The sequence below is a fragment of the Strigops habroptila genome, unplaced genomic scaffold, assembly GCF_004027225.2.
Source record: "Strigops habroptila isolate Jane unplaced genomic scaffold, bStrHab1.2.pri NW_022045634.1_ctg1, whole genome shotgun sequence".
In the NCBI taxonomy this organism is placed as follows: Eukaryota; Metazoa; Chordata; class Aves; order Psittaciformes; family Psittacidae; genus Strigops; species Strigops habroptila.
The window spans coordinates 202,665-224,872 of NW_022651110.1; the positions used below are offsets into that span (position 1 = coordinate 202,665).

General features: G+C 51.6%; 2 protein-coding genes and 1 long non-coding RNA gene across 6 annotated transcripts; 1 reads left to right on the forward strand and 2 right to left on the reverse strand.

The window, feature by feature from the left end:
* Nucleotides 1–132: 132 nt before the first annotated feature.
* Nucleotides 133–3,044, reverse strand: MVB12A (multivesicular body subunit 12A). Of its 2 annotated transcripts, XM_030475244.1 has the most exons (9): nucleotides 2,823–3,039; nucleotides 2,651–2,746; nucleotides 2,469–2,565; nucleotides 2,254–2,380; nucleotides 2,052–2,168; nucleotides 1,829–1,914; nucleotides 643–707; nucleotides 514–564; nucleotides 133–364 (listed from the first exon to the last, which is right to left on the reverse strand). In XM_030475244.1, exons 1-9 carry the CDS (start codon nucleotides 2,907–2,909, stop codon nucleotides 302–304), a joined length of 789 nt encoding a protein of 262 aa, XP_030331104.1. In that variant the 5' UTR covers nucleotides 2,910–3,039; the 3' UTR covers nucleotides 133–301. The 2 variants fall into 2 exon arrangements, with proteins under 2 accessions (XP_030331104.1, XP_030331105.1); XM_030475245.1 differs by lacking the exon at nucleotides 2,052–2,168 and having other exon boundaries at nucleotides 2,823–3,044.
* A 16-nt stretch (nucleotides 3,045–3,060) lies between these two features.
* Nucleotides 3,061–18,546, reverse strand: LOC115603396 (pre-B-cell leukemia transcription factor 4-like). Of its 3 annotated transcripts, XM_030475235.1 has the most exons (11): nucleotides 6,460–6,566; nucleotides 6,331–6,376; nucleotides 5,833–6,063; nucleotides 5,188–5,261; nucleotides 4,963–5,035; nucleotides 4,325–4,412; nucleotides 3,933–3,992; nucleotides 3,722–3,793; nucleotides 3,489–3,627; nucleotides 3,295–3,382; nucleotides 3,061–3,206 (listed from the first exon to the last, which is right to left on the reverse strand). In XM_030475235.1, the coding sequence occupies exons 1-11, from the start codon at nucleotides 6,544–6,546 to the stop codon at nucleotides 3,118–3,120; spliced, it is 1,047 nt and encodes a 348-aa protein (XP_030331095.1). In that variant the 5' UTR covers nucleotides 6,547–6,566; the 3' UTR covers nucleotides 3,061–3,117. The 3 variants fall into 3 exon arrangements, 2 of the variants coding, with proteins under 2 accessions (XP_030331095.1, XP_030331094.1); XR_003989858.1 differs by lacking the exons at nucleotides 3,061–3,206; nucleotides 3,295–3,382; nucleotides 3,489–3,627; ... (4 more) ...; nucleotides 6,331–6,376; nucleotides 6,460–6,566 and adding exons at nucleotides 8,600–8,706; nucleotides 8,897–9,053; nucleotides 9,307–9,442; ... (2 more) ...; nucleotides 16,211–16,284; nucleotides 18,242–18,518 and having other exon boundaries at nucleotides 5,196–5,261; XM_030475234.1 differs by lacking the exons at nucleotides 3,061–3,206; nucleotides 3,295–3,382; nucleotides 3,489–3,627; ... (6 more) ...; nucleotides 6,331–6,376; nucleotides 6,460–6,566 and adding exons at nucleotides 6,653–7,481; nucleotides 7,768–7,854; nucleotides 8,600–8,706; ... (4 more) ...; nucleotides 16,211–16,284; nucleotides 18,242–18,546.
* Nucleotides 17,744–22,179, forward strand: LOC115603413. The gene is made up of 3 exons (XR_003989864.1): nucleotides 17,744–18,057; nucleotides 19,220–19,414; nucleotides 21,994–22,179. It is a non-coding gene; the product is annotated as an uncharacterized LOC115603413 (long non-coding RNA).
* Nucleotides 22,180–22,208: the final 29 nt, after the last annotated feature.

Below are 22,208 nucleotides of genomic sequence, written 5' to 3' on the forward strand. Positions count from 1 at the left end.
GGGCAGGAGTTCTCCCCACCACCATCACCACCCTCGGAGGAGATGATGCTCAGAGTAAAGGGTGACAGAGCATAGCAGAACCACTCCACGAGCTGTGCCAGCCCTGAGGTTCAGAACCATCACAACCGGGTCTTGGCAGGGGAGGAGAGAAACGTGTTTATTTTCCTCCTTAAGCACTTCCTGGCAGCAGAGAGCGACTGCATTGCTTCATCTTAGCCTGAGCTTTAATCAGAGTGAGGAAGAGGAGCTGAGCCCCGCAGGGGTTTGGCTGCACTTTACATCCTCGAGGTGGCCTCTGGTGCTAACACACGCTGGGGGGGAGCCTGGCAGCCGCCGTCTTTTCAACCACAAAGGCATAATTGTACTGAAAACACACAAAAAACCCCAAAGTTGGTCAGGACCAGGGGCTGGGAGTGCAGAAATTTACCATTTTAACGAGCATTTTGTGATGTTTCACAAGCAAAACACACGACTGCTCTTTCCGCCCCCACCCCAAGCAGTGCAGCTACTCACCTCTGCCTCGATATCAGCGAGTGATTTCACATTGAGGTCTGTGAGGAGAGCCTAAAAAAAGCCCAAAAGCCATGTTTCTACTTGAGGTAGGAGGGAGGACTAAGAACAGCAGCTTAAAGGAGGACTCACGTTGCTGCCAGAGCGGAGCCTGCTGTCAAATTTGGGGTGTAGTGTGAAAGGGACTCCGTCCATGGCTGGGGAGAGAAGGGAGAGGCTTTAGGAAAAGTGGAGGAGCTGCTCAGGGGATACAGTTACCTCCTTGGGGCATAAAGTAGCTGTTGGTGACATGGATAATGTGTGCTGCAGTGACTCGCTGGAGGGAGGGGATGGGATGGAGCCAGAGGGACCTGGAGAGGTGGGACAATGTGGACCTCATGGAGTTCAACAACCAGGGGCAAGGTCCTGCCCCTGGGTCAGGGCATTCCCAAGCACAAACACAGGCTGGATGGAGCAGCCCTGAGGAGAATCAGAGAATCAACCAGGTTGGAAAAGACTTTTAATTCCATCAAGTCCAACCGTTCCCCAGCACTGCCAAGGCCACCACTAACCCCTGGCACTGAGGGCCTCGGCTACATGGTTTGTGATGTGTGACTCCAGCACTGCCCTGGGCAGCCTGTTCCAGTGCCTGAGCACCCTCTGGGGAAAGAATTATTCCCAATACCCATCTAAATCTCCCCTGGTGCAGCTTGAGGCCATTTCCTCTTGTCCCATCCGTTAGGAGCAGAGACCAGCCCCCTCCTGGCTCCATCCTCCTGTCAGGCAGTTGCAGAGAGCGATAAGGCCCCCCCTGAGCCTTCTCTTCTCCAGACTAAACCCCCCAGGTCCCTCAGCCGTTCCTCATCACACTTGTGCTCCAGGCCCTGCACCAGCTCCGGGGCCCTTCTCTGGCCCCGCTCCAGCACCTCAATGTCTCTCTTGTAGTGAGAGGCCCAGAACTGGACACAGAATTTGAGGTGCAGCCTCACCAGTGCCCAGCACAGCGGGACAATCCCTGCCCTGGCCCTGCTGCCACACTGGTGCTGAGCCAGGCCAGGATGCTGGTGGAATTCTTGCCTGCTTGGGCACAAGCTGCTCATGTTCAGCTCTATCAATCAGCACCCCAGGTCTTTTTCCATGAGCAGTTTCCAACCACTCTTCCCTAAGCCTGGAGTGTTCCATGGGGTGTTTGTGGCGCAAGTGCACGACGCAGCACTTTGCCTTGGTGAACCTTATCCCACTGGCCTCATCCCATGGATCCAGATCCCTCTGGAGACCCTCCAGCACATCAACACTCCCACCCAACTTGGTGTCATCCAAGAAAGCAGCACTTTATTACCTGAGAGGCCATAGATGTTGGAGGTGTCGTACAGAGCCTCGTGCTGAGAAGCAGCGCGTTTGATGCTGCAGCGAGCAGCGGGTGCCCTGGAGCAATGAGAAGAGGTGAGACATGAGCAGCCAGAACCAGCCCTGGATGCAGGGAACAGAAACTGGGAGTCCCGGGAGTTATTCCTGGACTTGTCCAGGTAAGACTTGGGTGGGGAATGAATAAATGTGTGTACCCAGAGTCGGGGGACTGGAGCGAGAGCTGCTTCAGGCCTGTGCTGATGCTCCGTGGCTTGGGGACAGGCTTCAGAACGGGCCCTTTCTTACACCAGATGGCAAAATTCCCCATTTCCCTGAAACAAAACGCCACGGAGCCAAGTTGGGGCTTGGGATAAAGGGCTGGGAAAGGGCCGGCGGTGGCGGGGGCAGGTCCCATACCCTGCTTTGGTGTAGTGCGGGAGCGTTTTGCTCTTGGAACTCAGCTTGATGTCTACCACGGCCGTGTCAGCGTCGGCCACCGGCTGCAGCTTCACATACAGCCGCTTCTTCCGGGAGCCGCCGGGTCCTGCGGGACGAGCAGGCAGGAGGACCGGGGTCACCACCACTTGTCCGGCCCGGTCTTCTCCTGCTCCGGCGCTCGGGGCGGCACTTACGAGGCTCCGGGAACTCGGGGGCGCGGGTGTAGCCAGCGGGCTGCGGGCTCCGGTCGCTCAGCACCAGCACGTCGGTCACCACGGGCCCGGGAGGTGCCTGGATGGGACCGGGCCGGGACCTCAGCACCGGACTGGCCACAACCCTTCTGGCCCTCCCGGTCCCGGTTCCCCCCGCCCCACACCTGGGCTCTGCCGCCGCTCACGCACAGGTACCCGCCGCTCTTGTGCCCGAAGCCCTTGCCCAGGCTGGCCGCCGCGCCCTCCACGGTAACGCCGATCTGCGGACACACGGAGCGTCAGCCCGCGCTGGAACCGGGCGGCGCTACCGACATCACACCCCCCCCCCGCGCCTACCACGGTCCAACCGGCGGGGGCCGCGTCGGGCGCAGCCGCCCAAGCCACGCCGGTGAGCGGCGCCTCGTCCGCCGCCGCCGCCGCCATAGCACCCGCTTCCGCCGCGGAAGTGGCGGAGCTCCGCCCCCTCCCGTTACTGAGCAGCCATTGGACGAGCGCTGCGAAAGGCTGCGGCGATTGGCTGAAGCGCTCTGATTGACACACGCCCTGACCAGTAAACGGCGACCGACTCCAGGAGCGCCTTCAAACGCGGAAGCTTTTATTACAGCGGCCCCGGTGGCGCGGCCCCGCCGGTTCAGTCCAACGGCGGGCGCTGCCTCCGCGGCGGGCCCGCGATCAGCTTGCGCACGGGGGACTGCTCCAGCTGCCCGAAGGTCCTTGCGGCTGGAACGAGAGGAAAACACCCGTTAAAGCCCATTCATGCCGCCCCCCCGGAGGCTTCCACACCCCCACCCCGATGGCTCCCCCTTACCGAGCTGCTTGGAGAGGCGCTGCAGGTACTGCTCGCTCTCCTCGGTGAAGGTCTGCAAGAGCTGCCCCGTTTGCTGCAACTCATCAAACTGCAAAGGCAAGGATTAAGGCCAAAAATTGATCCCAAAATCACCAAATCCCGGCTGGGGGAGGGAGGAATTTTGCCCCTAACCCCCCTTCCCGAGCCCAGCTCACCACCAGCTCCATGGAGGTCAGCGCCTCCCTCTGCTCAGCCAGGATCTGCTTGTAGTTGGGTTTGCTGCGGAGGACCTTGGCCTGGGAGGTATGGAGGTAATCCACTGGCACCCCACTATCCCGGTGCTCTTCCAGCCGCCTGCGGAACAGGAGTGGTTTATCAGGAAAGCGGGATGGTTTCAGGGTCAGTTTAACCACCCAACGTTGGAATGTTCGTGGAGGCCAATTCCCACCTGGCTGCTTCCTCGGCGCTCTTCTGGTGGCGCAGCAGGAGCTCATCCCAGGCGTGGGACTCAGCAGTTAACCTGCAGAGCGAGGAGGGAGTGAAGCAGCACCACAGCACAGGCTCCCGGCAGCAAAAATGGCAAAACAGAATGAAATCTGTCCCAAAATAGCCCCGAGGAAGGGGTGGAGAGCCTCAGGCTGTGCCCGTGCTGGGCTTACCTGGCCATGTGCTCCTTCATTTCAGCCACCGACTCCTCCACAGCCAAGTCCTGTGACATCCTGAGATGGAGAGAGAAGCTAGTGGGATTTAGGGCGGTGCACAGGAATCCCAAGGGATTTAGGATCCTCGGTAATGACCCCCTGATATTCAGTGCTGGTTGTCCAGCAGCATCAGCCCCAGGAACCCCGGTAGCCACAGGCAGGATGCCCCAGGAGCCCCAGTAGCTGCAGGCAACGGGGTCACTCAGCAAATTCAGGTGAGCAGATGGAATTTCTTCCCCATGTCTGATCTTTCCAGTTCAAACCGTCACTCCCCAGACTCTCATCCCGCTCCCCAAGAGCCCCTTTCCCACCTTTCCATCCCACAAGGGATGAGCACGGCAGGTCCTTACCCTTCTGGTTCCTGGACACATCTCTGCAGCGTTCCATCTTGTTTCAGCTGCTGCAGCAAATGCTTCAGGTCTTCCCCAACTGACTGAGCTGGGGATGGAGACACAATAAACCAGGTTAATACAACGCTCACACGTGCTGCTTTGAGAACTGGGAATGTGGAGAACATGAGCTGCTTCCTGGTGTGATGCCTTGTGGGAATGTGTTCTTGTGATTACTTATCCTGTTTCTAAAGGACTAACTCATCGCTGTGGCCACCCATTACTGTCTCTGTTTTTCCTCCCAGAAACTATGGTCACACTCAGCATCTTAAAAACAGTTAAGGGCTTGTAGGGACAGGACAAGGGGAATGGCTTTAACCTGCAAGAGGGGAGACTGAGATGAGCTCTTAGGCAGAAGTTCTTCCCTGTGAGGGTGCTGGGACCCTAGAATGGGTTGAATGGAGAAGGTTTGGATGAACCATTCCTGGCAGTGTTCAAGGCCACGTTGGATGCAACCTGCTCTAGTGGAAGGTGTCCCTGCCTCTGGCTGCATTCCACCCCTCCAGGAGATGCCTGGTGTCATTCCGAGAGGATTACAGGGAAGGGTTGCTATTCTTAAGCTCAGGATTCCCCTTCCTGACATGTCTGTCAGCCCTTACCATTGGATCTGAAAGCCTCCGGGTTAAAGCCATCCTTGTGCTTCAAACTTTGCTCAAGCTTCTGTGCTGCAAACTAAGGAGAAGATGGAAAAGGTTTTAGTGGCCTTTTCTGAGGTGAAGGACAAAGCTCGTGGGGGGATTTGTTACTGAAGGAGGAAGGAGTCCCTCCTCCGCTTGCTCACAGCCCACAAATCAGAACGTTTGGTGGCAGAAGAAAGGCCTTACTTGGAAACTGGAGAAGAGCAGCTCGGAAAGCCGGTCTTCCTCTGGCAGATCCAGGCTGATTGATTTGCTTAATTCTGGGGAAAAATCAGAACAAAACCATTCAAGAACCATTAAATGGCTCCAATGTTCCCAAAAGACAATAAAAGCTGTTGTACAGCAGTGCAGTTTGCAGGACATGGAGCAGGGAAAAGGGGTAGAAACAGAGTTCCCAACGAGGAAAAGTCCCATTTACAGCCCAACCATGGCAATAAAAGGGCAGAGACTGCAAAGCACTAATTTAATGCAGCACCTCCTTTTATACTCAAGTATCAAGGCCAGGTTGGACAGAGCCTTGGGTGACATGGTTTAGCGTGAGGTGTCCCTGCCCATGGCAGGGGGTTGGAACTAGATGATCTTAAGGTCCTTTCCAAACCAGTCCATGGTTCTATGAGCTCCAAGACCACTTCCAACACGGACATCAGCAGGTATGAATTAGGAATAATGCAGCCACGCTATTAGTATATTAGCTATTAGTAGTTATTCCTACTGGTTGTGCCATGAAATCAGATTTCAGCTTATCATAGGGTTGGAAGAAACCTTGAGATCATCTAGTTCCGACCCTCCTGCTGCAGGTTGCTCTAGGATGGAGGGAGGGCTGGATTATACCTGTGACATCCTGGTGAACAGGGGGCAGAGATTTCCTGCCTTTGGTCTTCAGGCTCGAACGCCGCCACAGGTTTGGGCTGAGGGGGTTGTTCCTGAGGTTAGGACTTCTGTGGGAGCTTTTCCTCCTCACTGCTCCAGTCGTCCCAGGGGAAATAACATTCTTGTTAACAGTGACATGAGGCAGCTTTAGGCATTGCTTAGGATCCACTTCCTTCTCTCCAGAGTCGGGATCTGAGATAAAGATAACGAACAACACGGTAACAAGATAGAAAGAGAGGAAATGGCCTTTCTTAGGGATTCAAAAGCACCAAACCTGCTTTTCGCACTTGGCTTTCCAGCCGGGAGCAGCAGCAGCGCTGAGACGCGATCCCTGCATCACCCTTCACACCCCCCGGGCACCCACAGCACCTCCCAGGCCGGAGATCCTCCTCCTGGACATCTCCCCACCGGGGGACGGCTCAGCACCGCCGATCCCCCCGCTCCCGGTCCCCCCTTTACCTGACACAACGCCCGCCGCCGCCGCGCCCGCTCCGCCGGGGGAACGCTGAGGGAAGAAACGGTTACGGGGCTGGAAGCGAGGCCTCCCCGCGGCTCCCACAGCCGGGCCGGGCGCCTTTCAGCGCTCACCTCCTCCTCCTCGGACCCACCGGAGGGCCGCGGCGGGGTCGTGCCGGGACCGGAGCCCTCCTTCCTCTCAGCGTCCCGCTCCGCCATGTTGAGAGGGAGGCGGGAAGACGCTCGGCGCATGCGAACCGCCCTCCCCCCTCCCCCCCCATCGCCTGAGGGAAAAGGCGGGAAGGAGAAAAAGGGGGGGAAAAAAGGGGAAAAAAAGGCTTTGGAAGTTTATTATCTTTGATAAAATCCCAAGGGAAAGGGGCAGACTCTTTGTTAACAGCTGCGGGAATGCACAAAAACCGCTTATCAGGTGTGTTCCTGGTGGGTTTTGGTTGTTTCACGAGACATTGGATGGGGTGGAATGAAGGAGGATGGAAGGTCCGACCCAGAGCAAACGCCAGGGCGAGTTTTGGTAAAGCAATTCCGATTAATTCGCTCCCAATGAAGTCTAGATAAGAAAAGCTTATTTTCCTCTACAAAATGACAATACAGAGAACGCATACAATTACAATATGGGGTTTGGGGGGGTGTAACTATTAGTAGCTATTGACTAGGACAGAAATGTCTTAGAAAAAAAAAAAAAACTTGACAGAAATCAAAATAAAGTCAATTTTTCTGAAGCTGGAAAACTTTAGAAGAGACACTTTTAGGTTCTGGCCATAAAATCCGTATTTCAAACCAACAAAACGAAGCAAATTTGGTTAGGAAAATGAAGCAGAGTTCTCTTAGAACAATTTCACATCCCAATGGGCACAAAAGAACCGCGTGAGGCTGAGAGGTAGAGAGGTATCATTGGAATCACAATCTTCTCTTGGTTCCAGGGGGTTTTCTGAGGTAATCAGCTGTGTGTCGAGTTGTATGAAACAACAGGATTGGCAATAGAGCAACACTGACAAATGACACTAATGACCTCTTTCCTCTCATCGATAGGTCCTAAAAACTTAATTAGACGCATCGGAATTAACGCTTCCAGGGTCTCCGGCCGGTGAGGTGATGGATGAAGGGGTGGTAGCATCCTGCCAGCTGCCATTAGCCTGAAAGGAGAAGGAAGATACCGGTTTCCATTACATCCTTAAGGACTGCAGACAACAAAGTATGATTCTATATGACTCTGTGAACTACAGAATCATGTTCTGTATGATTCTATGCGTCATAAAATCCCATTCTACATGATTCTATGAAAGGCTGGTGGTTTAAACTCCATCTTTTCCCTATCCCACATCAGCCATCTGGGGGGAGGGGGGAATAAAACTTCAGATCATTAACCAGATCTTGGGCAGAATTTGTGTTTCTAGTCAGGAAAACCTCGGTCCATCTTACATCTATGCGCTGCGTCGTATACAAAGGATTCCCCACGATTGTGTCGTATCTTCCTGCCTGGTGTATGACATGATGTAAGGAATCCATCTAGAAACAAGGAGAACAATGAGGATTAAACAAGATCAAGTGAAAGAAATGCAGTTGTACCTGGTACGCATCGCTTGGACCAAAACCTCTTTAAGCTACGGGCAGGTTTCCTTGCAGGAAACCAGGTTTCCTTTGCAGTTCTAGCTATTAATTGAGCTAGTTCACATCACTTGGAGTTAGAACGGAGTATCACACCTACCACTTACAGCTTTTATGGCAGAGGAGCCAATTTGATGCAGTTCAGCTGGATTTAGACATTTAGGATGAGTTTAACAATGCTGTTAAGCACAAATCCTAAGCCAAGATCCAGTTACGTGGAAGAAGACTGGCTCTAAAATGAGCAAATACCCATTCATTCATGTAAAGGGATAGAAGAATAGTTCATTAATTTAGGTATCAGTTAATGCTGTGAGAGAAAATCCCAGTTCCAATAGAAAGTATGTATTTAAGCAGGTTTGGTTTTTGACTCCTTTGAGAAATTTGGCTTGAGGCATTTCTTGCATCCTCACCAGAGGGAGAGGACCCCATCCCTCTCTGGGATTAAAAGAAACTCCTTAAAAACCCCAACATTGTCTAATCCAACCTTGCTCTCCAAAGCAGGGTCAAATAGAGCAGGTTCGTTTTGAGTGGCCCCAAGGACAGAGACTCCACAACCTCCTAGGCATCCTATTCATCCCATAGAAAGGAGAGAGAAATGGGATTTTAACACAGGAATAGTTTTGGGGTTTTCTTTTTCCTTACTGACCTGTGACTGCACATTGGCTCCCACTGGAGAGCTCTGGTAGGAGGTCAAGGACTGCAAGTTGATAAACGAATCGCTGGAATTTGTCATCTTAAAAGAGCCAGAGGAAGCTGAAAAAACAAACCCGAACCCATGTTTTAATGAGAAATAAAACCCACTCCAAATGGTTCTATTACATACGTTGAAAGGAAAAGACATCCTACAACTGGTTCAAACACCAGTATTCCATGGTACTGATTATCACAAGGAATAACTGAAGACTCCCAAGCAGCCAGAACCTCCCCTGGCTCTGTCCCTCACCTGAATTTGGTGTAGATGGAGAATTTGCCTGGTTGCCTTGAGCCACGACATTAGTTGCATCCACTGCTGTTTTTGCAGCATAAATATTGGCTTCTTCTTGGAACTTCCCCATGTTTTTCTTGTAGCGAATTCTTTTGTTACCAAACCAGTTGGAAACCTGGAGACATACATCACTGTTAGTATGAGCTCAAACTACTCCATTTGCCCCTAGATTCACAAGCTGTCAGCAAAGGAGATGTTTTAAACTAGGCTTTGAGCGGAAAATAACTACTAAACCCTTGGGAGTAAGCAAAATCATGGATAAGTACTGGCAACCGAAGCCTGTTACAAACTATGGGAGTGGGAAAACCCAAACCGTTGTTTGAGGGGAAGAAAAAGGGTCACTTAATTCCAGCCAAACCACTTTGTACCTGTGAAACCGTGATGCCACCTTTCTTTGCTAGCTCTTCTTTGGCCTCTTCACTGGGGTAAGGATTACTTAGATGTGAATAAAAATACTCATTCAGCACCTCTGTTGCCTGCTTGCTGAAGTTCCGTCGTTTACGCCTGGAAAACATGAATTATTCCTATTTAAATGATGTGATACATTGGATACGGGACACTGTCAGCTTCTTTTCCCATCGAAAATCCATTTGTTTTGAGGGAGAACGTAAGAGTTGAGCGGGATTAAAGAGATGTTGATGTCAAAGTGTACCTTAGCAAGCAAAACAGGATGAATCCTTCCTATTTCAATCTTTTCCAGGAACAGCTACAGGTTGGGCAGAGAAGTGATTCAGAGCAGCCTGAGAAGAAGGACTTGGGGGTGTTGGTCCATGAGAAGCTGAACATGAGCCAGGTTCAGTGTGTGCTTGAGCCCAGAAACTACCCGTGTCCTGGGCTGCATCAAAAGGAACGTGAGCAGCAGGTTGAAGGAGGTGATCCTGCCCCTCTACTCCGCTCTCGTGGGACCCCACTTGCAGCACTGTGCAGTTCTGGTGTCCTCAACGTAAGAAGGACATGGAGCTGCTGGAGCAAGGCCAGAGGAGGCCACGAGGATGAGCAGGGGCTGGAGCAGCTCCCATATGGAGCCACGCTGAGAACATTGGGGCTGTTCAGCCTGGAGAAGAGAAGCTGCGTGGAGACCTCAGAGCAGCTTCCAGTGTCTGAAGGGGGCTACGAGGATGTGGAGAGGGACCTTCAGCAGGGACTGGAGTGATGGGACACGAGGTGATGGGTTCAAACTGAAACAAGGGAGGTTCAGGTTGGAGATAAGGCAGCAGTTCTTCCCTGTGAGGGTGGTGGGACACTGGCACAGGGTGCCCAGAGAAGCTGCGGCTGCCCCATCCCTGGCAGTGTTCAAGGCCAGGTTGGACAGGGCTTGGAGCAACCCGCTCTAGTGTGAGGCATCCCTGTCCATGGCAGGGGGTTGGAACTGGATGATCTTAAGCTCCTTTCCAACCCAAACTATTCTATGATTCTTATGCAGCGAAGCAAGAAAAGCAGTTCAGGTTTAAACCTCTGCTGTGGCCAGTTTGCTGCGGCCGTACCTGGCATCAAGGAAGCGCGAGCGCAGGATCATCACGGCCTCACACGTGCTCTGCTTCAGCTGCATCTGGATGGTGCTGAACTTCCCATGGATGATGTTCACCATGCGCTCGATTTCCTTGGGTGAGATCGGCCTCGTTCGACTCTGCTCCCTGAGCAGGTTCATGACGTGGGTGGTGAACTCACTGCAGGCCTGGAAACACACACATTTGTATCCACAAACAGTGAAATACGCTCAGGTTCGTTTCCCCAACATGAAATTCAACCCAAACAGCTGCAGAGGAGTTTCCATGTTTCAGCTTTACTCTTAGTTACTCTCAATAAAACAGCAACAAGGAGAAACGAGACATTTATTATCTTCAGTTTGATGTCCAGGCCCTCGATCTGCGCCTCACTTCTGCAACACTGAGATCACTTTTCAACTGGATTTGACACCCTCACGGTCCCCTGAATTCCTTCTACTCCCTGTTGTGTCCTTACAACCAAACACCCAAGGAAAAAACAGTTATTTGTAATTGAGATGATAAAAACTCTTCCATGCAGAAAGATCACCTGTTCATATTTCTCTAGCTCAGAGTGGTATATCTGTCGGATCTGTGACAGCTTGGCCCTGTAGTCAGAGTGCTCAATGCTATTGTCATTTGGACAGCCACCTGATGTTGCTGCTACAGCCATCGGTCCTCCTCTTCCTCTTTTCTCGGGCCCGGAGACACCCTCTGCCAGCAACATGTTATCTAGTCTCATTAGTTGAGCATCTGGGGGATCTTCTTCCTGAATACCGCGAATACTTAACACTAGACAGACATAAAGAAGGAATCAAAAGGTTATTTTGGAACAGGAAAGAGCATCCACTTCGATTCTGGCAGAATAGTTCAGAGGTTTTAGTGGGTCTTTACAGAAAACAGAAGGAGGGAATCTATATGCAAGGGGCGAGTTTGAGCTCAGCCTTTGGACACCAAGGATACCAGCAGGCTGTGCAGCACCTGGCCATGGATTGAAGTCTTACCAGAGCTGAATTATCTATTACAATCTATTCAAAATCTATCAAAATCTGAAACAGGGACCAAAAAAATGCACCAGGAGACAGTTTCCTTAAGTTCAACAAAGCCCTAAGCTTAGATTCAACAAAGCCAAGCGCAGCAGTCTGTGTGCTCAGACCATTTAAGTTTGATTCCAAGCAAATTCCATTTAAAAACTTAATCTCCCCCATTTTTTGGACCATTTATTCTGAACTCCTCTTGTTAAAAAGAGAAGAACTCGCGAGAGATTGAGGCAACACCAAGAAAATGCCCAACAGCTTTCGGGCTTTTCATTTGATTTTCATTGCTGGACAGTTTTAGTTGGGCGAACAGTCGGTCTGAACCTTGCAAAGCTACCAAAGCAAATGACCTTTTCCAAATGGGAATTGGCAGGTTCATGGGATATTACATTCCCTACTGAAGCTTAAACACAAAAGATGTGGTTACACAAAGGTTCTATGTGAGGGCAGGAGAACAATGTGGACGTTGAGACATTAAACATGCACCTTGATAACAATTCTGCGGGCAAAGTAAGAACTCATCTAAAAAACGCCAGTGCACCAGAGAGGGGATGTTGAACACAGCCTAAGCTTACAAACATGTTGCTGAACTTGATGTTTTGCAGGCTACCCAGAAATTCCAACACAGTTCTGATGGAGAGAGCGCTTTGGAGTGGCTGCTGACCTGAATTCACTCATCAGGACAAGCCAGGGCTCCTCCAGAGCATCCCCAGCCGTCTTAACCCAGCAAAAGGCAAAGCAGAAACAGTTCTGACGTAGTACATGAGTAACTGCTGAACGTGGGCTAAGGCAACAACAAGTGTTGGCTATTTTAAGGCTTTTCCAACTCATGACAGAATGAAATCCTTTAAACCAAGCCTAACCCAGCAGAGCATCTACTGTATACCCCCTTTCCTGTGTGAACATCACAGGAAAGGAAACCAACCATTGTAGTGATAGGACAAGAGGTAATGGGCTCAAACTGAAACAGGGGAAGTTCAGGTTGGAGGTAAGGAAGAAGTTCTTCCCTGTGAGGGTGCTCAGGTACTGAACAGGTTGCCCAGAGAAGTGGTAACTGCTCCATCCCTGGTTCAAGGCCAGGTTGGAAAGAGTCTTGGGTGACATAGTCTAGTGTGAGGTGTCCCTGCCCATGGCAGGGGGTTGGAACTGGATGATCTTACTGTCCTTTCCAATCCCAACTATTCTATGATTCTATGAAGCACAGACAAAAGGTGGGGTTTTATTTCTTGTTGGATTTGGGTTTAGAAACCCCCAGTTCTCCTTCTTGCCCAGAGGTCACCAGTGGCCATTTGCTCCTCAGTCTTTCGGGCAAAACTCTTGTTAACCTTCTGGGATGGACAGTCATAAATTAAATGAGTTTTGGTGTCACCTTCTTACTTGAACGTGCTGCTGCCAAATGTCTTTCTCTGCGCATTATGATGCACATCAGACACCTCACGTTGAAGTCAAGCTCCCAGCTGCAGCTTAATTTTATGTCACTTGTCTCATCATGGTAATTAGACATTAGTTATCATCAATTACACATAAGCTCAGCTCAAACTGACTGCTGCAAAGCACGTGTAGCACACCTTCACCTCACGGGAAGACTCTCGGTGGCTGGCAGAAGAAACTAGAAAGGAGTAAACCATCCCCAACTGGTTGGTAACACTTAGTTTTCCTTCCCAGTAGCTGGTGCCGTGCTGGGTTTTGGCTTCAGTCTGGGAAGAACGCTGGTAACACACCAATGCTTTAGTCGTTGCTCAGTAGCACTTACCCTGAGCAAGGACTCCTCAGGTTCTCGTGCTCTGCCAGTGAGGAGGGGCACAAGAAGCCAGGAGGGAGCAGAGACAGGACACCTAACCTGAACTAGCCAAAGGGATATTCCATACCATGGAATGTCATGCTGGGATAGAAACAGGGGAGAGTCACCCAGAAGGGACCGATCGCTGCTGGGGTCAGGCCAGGTATCGGTCAGCGGGTGCTGAGCAATTGTATTGGGCATCACTTGAGTTCATTGGTTTTCTTTCCTTTCCTCTTTTAGTTTTATACTCTCCCCCCTTGCTACTTCCCTTATTATTAGTAGTAGTAGTAGTTTTATATTGTACTTTAGTTATTAAACTGTTCTTATCTCAACCGTGGGGTTTACACCCTTCTGATTCTGGCTTTAACCCGCCAGAGGGGAGATGGAGATGAGCTCTTAGGCAGAAGTTCTTTCCTGTGAGGGTGGTGGGACACTGCCACAGGTTCCCCAGAGAAGCTGTGGCTGCCCCATCCCTGGCAGTGTTCTGTCATTCTCTGAATACTCCAAGAACTGAGGTTATGGCTCAACCAGTGATGGCACATGCTTTAAATCAAAGCACCACTTAAAAATTCCTTGCATAGAGGTAAAATCCTTCAGAATCCATCACTTTTCTGGATATTCAGGACAAACCCTACACTGGCTCAGGAAGCCCCAGGAGTGGCTCCTGTCCACTGCACTAATACAACATTAGGCATGTCACCTACCAGAGAGTCATCAAATCTGTAAAATAATTATACAAAATGAAATCTCCATCATTCCTAATTAATCTTTCATTAAAATACAGCCCAACCTGAGGTGCTGAGCCTCAGTCAGTATGCAAATACAACCATTACAATATATTTGCATCTCATTAATTAAAGATTCACAGTTCTGTAATGAACTGAACAAGATCCCTGGTACCAAAATAAGTGAGACATGCTTGGACTTGTTCTTCTTTATAGAGCAAGCAGAAGAACATAACAAATGTGTCTATTTTGTGCAGGATACCCCACGTTAGAACTGAAACCAGCTCAATTCAGCCCAGAAGCAACCAGCCTGTACTGTCTGAAGTGTCAAACACGTGTGGGGAGTGCAAGGAAGCAGGAGGTGAGTGTTGGACCTGCACCTCTCCTCATCAGCAGCTCGGTTTTGTCCCAGATGACCCCATCCCCTCTCTTCCACTTGCAAATCCCAGTAACTCCCAGTAACTCACATTAAATCTCAACCAGGGCGGGGGTTCTTCGGACAGAAGGATTTCCTCCATTTGGCAGCCCACAAATCAAGCTGTTAGCTGAGAAAGCTTCTATTTTATCAGCTTTTACCCAAAGCAATCCTGAACCCCTTCTCAACTCCTTCTCCATGCCACCAAAACCCCACACCCACACCTGGGGCTCATTTGTCACAGTGGGGAGAGAGGAAAACGAATGGGAACAGAAGACAAAAGCCAGTGGGGCTCCGAGCGCTGCAGAACAAGACTCTGCTCCAGAAGGATGCCAACAAATTCAGCAGCAAAGAGTCAGCATGTTCCCCCTTCCCTTGCCAAGGCATAACTGAGTGAGAAGGTACCTGGTGCATTAACCCAGCTGAGTAAGAGGGAGGATGGAGGGTTGCAGCTAGAACCACCACCAGAGAACACCATGCTCCATGTTACAATGCTGCCACAAACACATTCCCTACCTCAGAGAGGCAGAACCCGAGTCCCACCACACAGAAGTGGGTAGAGATACATTTGCCATGCCCCAAGGGGCCTGAAGCCCATCAAGGACTCACGTCCTCCATCAGCCTACAAGCAAAACCCTGAAACATCATATTCAGCACTAAAAAGCGTGTATCTTTAACACTACAGATGCTTCACTCTGATTTTAAGATAGAATTCTGCCACGTTTGAATTCATACACTTGAGGCACAACCCACCCAGCAAAAACCCTGCTGGGGAGATTAAAACTGCTCCAAATGCTTCTGTGAGCTCCCAAATTGATTGGATTTGATGCCTCTTCAAATAGCTGCGGATGCTCAAGGCAGCTCTTTAAGACTTGGAAATAAAATACCTGCTTTTCCCAGAACTGGTTTAAAACCATCAAAACGGAGAATTATTTGGGGCGGGGGGTTGGGGAAGGGGGCTTGGGTGAGATGTGAACCGTGGCCAAATCTATTTCAATGACAAAGAGTCGTTTCTCATTTCTTTTTAATTACGAAGCAGGACTGAGGAGCATTTCTCAGCACCCTTTGTACAGCTGATCCTGAGCTATTGTGAGCGACACTCGCGCTCCAACAAAGAGCACCAGAAAGATGGGGGGGGGAGGAGGAGGAACATGTTGGAAACTGATTTCTCAGCTAGAAAAGAAGCTTGTGTGCCTGGGTCACAAACCCCCTTGTGCTACAGTAGGCCCAGGCTTTTGTTTGCTCCAAGCCATAACATCTGCTCCCTGTAATTTAAATAAGGAAGAGACAGAGCATCAGACATTCAGAAATCTCCGAGACCAAAGCGAAAGCAGCATCAGGCTGGCCCTGGTTACCTCAGAGAAATCCCTGTTTCAATCCAGAAAACACAGGAGGAGGAAGGAAAAAACGGATGAAAGACCCTTTTTAAGGACAGTGATGCTCACAGGATGGACACACGTCAAAGCACACCCGGCCAACACGCTTAATCCCACCCCGTTTCTCTTCAGCAGCGCACTGTTGTGGCAAGAAGGCATTATCTGCAACCAAACTCTCCTCATGTCTGCCTCAAAGCTATTAGAAAGCACAGCCAAGTGTCCCTTTTTCCCTATAATAGTTATTTGTCAACTTGGTTCTCTTACTATCCCCACAAATTTGGGTACCAATTCCTTAAAGGGGAAAACCACCACCATTTTCCAGCTTACAGAGACAAATACAGCCTGAAGATGTAGAATCTATCAGGGAAAACACGGGCCGTGTTAAACAGGAGCAAAGCTAACAAGGAAACACAGGGGGTTTTGGCAAGCCAAAGCCAAACCCAACACCAACACACCTGTTTTCTCCTTGATCTCACACAGGACGCTGAACAGGGCAGGCTTCATTCTGTGGCAGTTCAAGGCATGCTTTCTGAAATGGAAGAAGAAGAAAGAAGGAGTTGAAGGCCCACAGGGAAAGGCAGAGCTGGAGCACGCCACAGTCACAGCAGGTTGGCACCCAGATCTGGTACTTGGAGGAGAAAAAGTTCCTTGGGGAGTTTGGGATGCTTCGAGAACACCTCATGATGGAAGCCACCCAACAGAAAGGAAAAGCCCGGTGGGTTTAGAGCACAGAGAATCCAACCAGGAGGAACACGGACTCGCAGCCACCTGCCCCCACGGAAAGCAGATTGCACTGGGCAGATCCAAGCACAGAGTTTTACTGCCTGTGCTAGTTCTGCCTTTTTGAAGCTCTTCCGGCATTTGCTGCCTTGTTTTCCCCCTTCTCCCCAGGAAGAGACAGCATTAATGACACCATTAACACAGAAGCCACCCTCATGTCTAATCAAAACAGAGAACTGCGCCTTGGGCTGAGCTGAACACACGTTTGGAGCGTGGTGGTGAGCACCGTGTCAAGCAGGAGGTTTCACAAGGCGGGGTATTTTACCTCCCATCTTCCAGGGCAGCCCACCCTTAGGTGCCCAACTTGTGCTGGAAGTGAGCAGAAAGCAGCAGTCTGGCTGCAACATCCACCTCCAAAAGTCTCTTTTGCTTCTTGTGAGCCCTTTGCAAGTCGGAAATAGTATTTTGATGGCTTTTACAGCGAGGTTGCAAGCTGGGTTTGAGCTAAATACAAACTGGCCTTTCCTTCTCACATGCCCGCTGGCAGAAGCTGAAGTCAGCTGACGGCTTCCCTTGGTGACAGGGCCAAAAGAAGTATAAAACCCGGTCAGTGAGGGAGATGTTTGATAACATCAACCCCACACAAACAGCCGGAGAACAAAGGCAGCCGGGAAGGCAGCGCTGGAGCCTATTGTCCTCGCCTGACGAGGGGAAAACGGGAGAGAGCAGGAGAAGGGCAGTGACTCCGGAGCCTCTGCACTGGGACCTAAAAAGCCGCGTTTAGGTATGAGGCAGCAGAGATAAGACCCAGACTAATTCTACAATTCACAGGGCTGCTAACTCTTGTGAGGAGGACTGTGCAACCCCGACACCCTCATGCACAAGACAAGAGCTTCTTTCTTTGGTGTATTTTCGCATATAGATGTAGAAGTGCTTTAAAATTCAAGGGCCTTTGGAGCTTCAGCTGGAGCTTGACAGGGTTGCTAAGCCCAAATTGAAATAATTTAGCTTAAAACAACGGTCAGGCCAGTTTTCAAAGGTCACTCCTCAACTCTGAGATTAATAAATGTACCCAAAACCGGCTAAACTTTAGGTTGAGATTAATAAACAGACCCAAAACCGGCCAAACGTTAGGTTGAGATTAAAGAAACGGACCCAAAACCGGCCAAACTTTAGGGTGAGATTAAAGAAATGGACCCAAAACCGGCCAAACTTCAGGGCGAGATTAAAGAAACGGACCCAAAACCGGCCAAACTTCAGGGTGAGATTAAAGAAACGTCCCCAAAACGGGTGCGAGGGGCTCCCCCTCCCGAGCAAACTTCGGCCCTCACCAGCAGCCGCCGCTTCCGTTCTCCCGTTCCGGGCAGCCTCAGGCCGGCCAATCCCGTTTGCACCGGGGACAACGGCTGCGATTTCTGTACCCGCATCACGCGAGCACAGCGAGGACGGAGAACCGGAGCATTAACGACGGGGAACCAGGGCACCCTCCCGGTGCGGGAGGCCGGTACCGAAGCGTTCCCCAGCGGATGGGAGGCCAAGACACGCAAACACCGGGAAACGGACGTGGAACTTTCCGCCTCCAGTGGGCGATTTCCCATCAACCTCCCCCACCCCATTCCCCTACCGGAGCCGCGGCAGCGGGACCGCTGCCCTGGCCACAGCCCCGGGAACCACCGGGGCACCGAGGCAGAGCTGAGTCACGGCGCCGGGCTGCGCGGGAAGGCGGCCGGTACCGAGCTGCTCCCCCCCGACCCCTCCGCCGGTACCTGGCCTGGGCCTCGTCCAGGCTCTGGTCGGTGATAGCCATGATCTGCTGCAGGACATCGCCCGTGTCGTGGTGCGCGGGCGGCGGCGGCCCCGGCGGGGGAGCGGCGGCCGGATCCCCCGCGGCGGGCGGCGGGGGCTGCGGGATGCCGCCGGGCAGCGGTACCCCGGCGCCGTGCGCCGCCGCCAGCAGCCGCGACGGGTCCTCCATGGCGGGGGGCGGCGGGGCCGGTGCGGGCCCAGCGGCTGCCGCACAACAGGGCCCAGCGCCCGCAGCCCCCCCCCACCGCTGCCGCGACGTGCCCCGCCCCCGGCAGCCCCGCGCTGGGTCCTAGCGCCGCCCGCCGGGGTACAATCGCGACCCCGCCTTCCCCTCCTAATTGACCTCTAATTTGTTGAGGCAGACAATAAACAACCTTCGCACGCCAGCGCGGTGGATGGAAGGGAGCTTAAAGCTCATCCAGTTCCAACCCCCTGCCACGGGCAGGGACACCTTCCACTAGAGCAGGTTGCTCCAAGCCCCTGTGTCCAACCTGGCCTTGAACACTGCCAGGGTTGGGGCAGCCACAGCTTCTCTGAGCACCCTGTGCCAGCGCCTCAGCACCCTCACAGAGATCTTCTGCCTAAGAGCTCATCTCAACCTCTCCTCTAGCAGGTTAAAGCCATTCCCCTTTGTCCTGTCCCTACATCCTCTCCACGTTTCTTATAGCCCCTTTAGGCACTGGAGCTGCCCTAAGGTCTCCCCTTAAGAAGCCTTCTCCAGGCTGCCCCAGCCCACCTCTCTCAGCCTGGCTCCAGAGCAGAGCTGCTTCAGCTCTCACAGCATCTCGGTGGCCTCCTCCGGCCTTGCTCCAACAGCTCCACATCCCTCTTGTGTTGTTGCCCTGGAGCTGGATGCAGGACCCTCCCTTGACCTGCTGCTCACTTTCTGGGGGTGCAGCCCAGGAAATGGTTTAGATGTTTTGCCTTTGGCATTTCAGGTGAAACTGCTGTGGAGTAATAGAGGAAGTGTCCAAAGCAAGCAACAACTTCCTTGGAAAGGCATCAGGGCAGGAGCGAGAATGGGTTGAAGACAGGAGAGACAGCACAAGGCGTGGAAGAAAGGGACAGAGCAAAGAGAGAAACCCTGCAAGTCCCAGAGGTGTGAACATTCAACCCCTCCTCCTTCATCTCCAGTAAGTGATAACTGTGGCACTTACCGTGCAGCTTTAGATAAATTCAAGTGCATTACAGCATAGTGGCAAAGTTCTGCAGCATCCAGAGCTCTTCCCTTCATTCCAGGAGATTTGGGACCTCAGTTTAGGCACATACCTGGTTTTATGAGCTACAAGTTCCCATTCAACTCAGGAAGACTACACTCCCTCACTTTGTGTCCTCAGTGTTGCACAGACCTGGGCTTTCAGGCTTTATTTTAAGCAGGTTCTTGCATAAAGTGCTGGGAATTCTGGAATAACACCTTTTAAGACCCCAAAGGCAGCAAAACCTGGCTCCCTGCATCCACATTTATCAGGTCTGCACAATGAGGGAACCTGATTTTTCCCATGCCTGAATGGTTCTGAGCCTGTGGCTCTGGGAATGCTGACTGGTGACACAGGAAACAAACACCACCGAAGAAACGCTGGATTCCTCAGCCTTTTGCTACAATGATTAATAAACCAGCTTCTCTCCTTCACACCCTGACTAGAGGGGGAAAGGAGCTGGATTAAAAGATGACAAGAAATTAAATGGGCTTGCAAAAGTTCTTGCTGATGCAGGCAAGGGAACGGGGAGAGCTGTCTGCAGCTCCCTGACAAATCACCCTCTGCATTCCCATTGGAAATGGACCCGGGTATAATTAGCAAGTGAATTCTCTCCTGTCAGCACAAAGAAGGTGGGGGAGAGAGGGAAAGATTCGTTTTAAAACTAAAGCCAGGGCTTCAGATGCCAACTGGCAAGTTCTCCACTGAGCTGAAGGCCACGGAGCATAAACCTGCAGGGAGATGCCCCCCATGGTGGTCTGTGCCCAGCCTCTGGGCACTTCCACAGCAGGAGCTGCAGCTCCAGGTGGTGGTGGCATTGTGAGGGGCTCAGAGCTGCCGCTGTGATCGCAGCGAGGGGAGGCAGCAGCACACAAACAACGAGCTCCCTCTGGAGAACAAACCCAACACGCTCCCAGCTGCGTTTCACAATTCAGACTTAGCTGTAAATGCCTCTGCCCAAAAGATACTTACACATATATGTGTCAAGATATCTCCCCCCCTGCCCTGCATGCTGCTCATATGCACTCACCTTGCTCTTGCAACCACGCCTGTGGCTTCTTGTCAGTGTGCTGGAAGCTGGAGCACATGGACTTGGTTTCACAGCACAGCTCAGCCCCAAAACTAACAGAGAAGTTGTTGGAAACAGGCTCCACTGCTCCCAGATTCCCAACAGCCACCCTCATCCCTGCAGCAGCTGCCAAGGTTTTCCTGCCAGGAAGGGCACTCGTGAGCTACTTCCAAGGGGAATCACACACTCACCACGTCAAGCCACCCCTGGTAGAGCCCTCTGTGGGCTCTGGAGAGCTGCACCCCCTCAGCTCAGCCTGTTCCAAGCTTCTGCTCGTGGATATTCGTGCACATGTCCTGTGGTTTTAACCTCAGTCACACTGTGGTGACACCATCAGCACCCCGGGGACACCCATCCACACTCTGCTGGGATGCTCTAGCTGTGCCCTTCAGGTCTGGGAAGTGCTTCCTGGGCTCTTCCGTCAGGGTTTCCAAACACCAGTGGGTTTTGCTTGGATTTGGGCTGTGGGCAAAGCTGCTTCTTACAGCCAGCAGAAACTTGATGTTCATTTTCCATCTCTCAGTAGGTCAGAGATGACAAACTCAGGTTTAAAACCAAAGAACCCAGCACCAGCTTCCCCTTGTTCATCTCACTCTCCCTTGTTCTGTCTTTCCCCTCCTCCAAACCCACACCAAAATCCATATTACTTTTGGCAGCAGCTCGCTTCAGGAATTCCAACCAGTCAGGAAGACGTGACCTCTCATTCCTGGAACCACAGAGCCTATCTTTGATCAAGCTGGGTGTTCTCCCTTGGCCCACATTTGAGCCCTTGAAAACAGTTCCTAGGTGTCCCTGTCTTCCTCCCAACCCACAATCAGTCCAGAACAGTCTCGCATGCCTTCAAAGAAACAGCCAAGCACAATCCCTACACATACACACTAGTTTAAGGGAGATTTCCTCTTTACAAATAAGACTTAGAATCATGGAATGGTTTGGGTTGGAAGAGACCTTAAGGTCATCCAGTTCCAACCCCCTGCCATGCGCAGGGACACCTCACACTAGATCATGTCACCCAAGGCTTTGTCTTGAACGCTGCCAGGGATGGAGCATTCACCACCTTTTTGTGCACCTTGTGCCAGTGTCTCACCACCCTCACAGGCAAGAACTTCCTCATCTTCAACCTGAACTTCTCCAGTTTCACTTTACACCCATCACCCCTTGTCCTACCTCCACAGTCCCTGCCTCCATGAGCAGGAAACACAAAGCTTTGTGTTTCCAAAGCAAACCAGAAAGTCCTGTTGGAGAAACCTAAATCCCCCTTCTTTTGTGACACATTTATGTGGTGTTCCCCCCCCTTCCCCCATCTTTCTTGCTCAGAGGGCTGTTAAAATCCCCATGCTCTCCCCTGGCTCATTGATTCACTCTTTCTCTTCCAATCTCCCTGAAAACAGCACTTTCCCAGCTAGTTCCTTGGACTCCTCATTTCCTGCTTTCTCTTCTGTTACAGCCAGCTGGAAACAACCAGAAATCCACAGGTCCCAAAGCACTCAGGAAGAGAAACCTCACTGAAGAATTCCAGGCAACCTGCCTTCATTCCCAATGGGTGCCAGCCATCACTCAGACAAGCTCCATTAAAGGTCTGTGACTTTCTTCCTCCTCCTTGCACTGAGCAGTTGCTATTTACCTTGGTGAAATCATGCATGAAACTGCACTTTGACATTA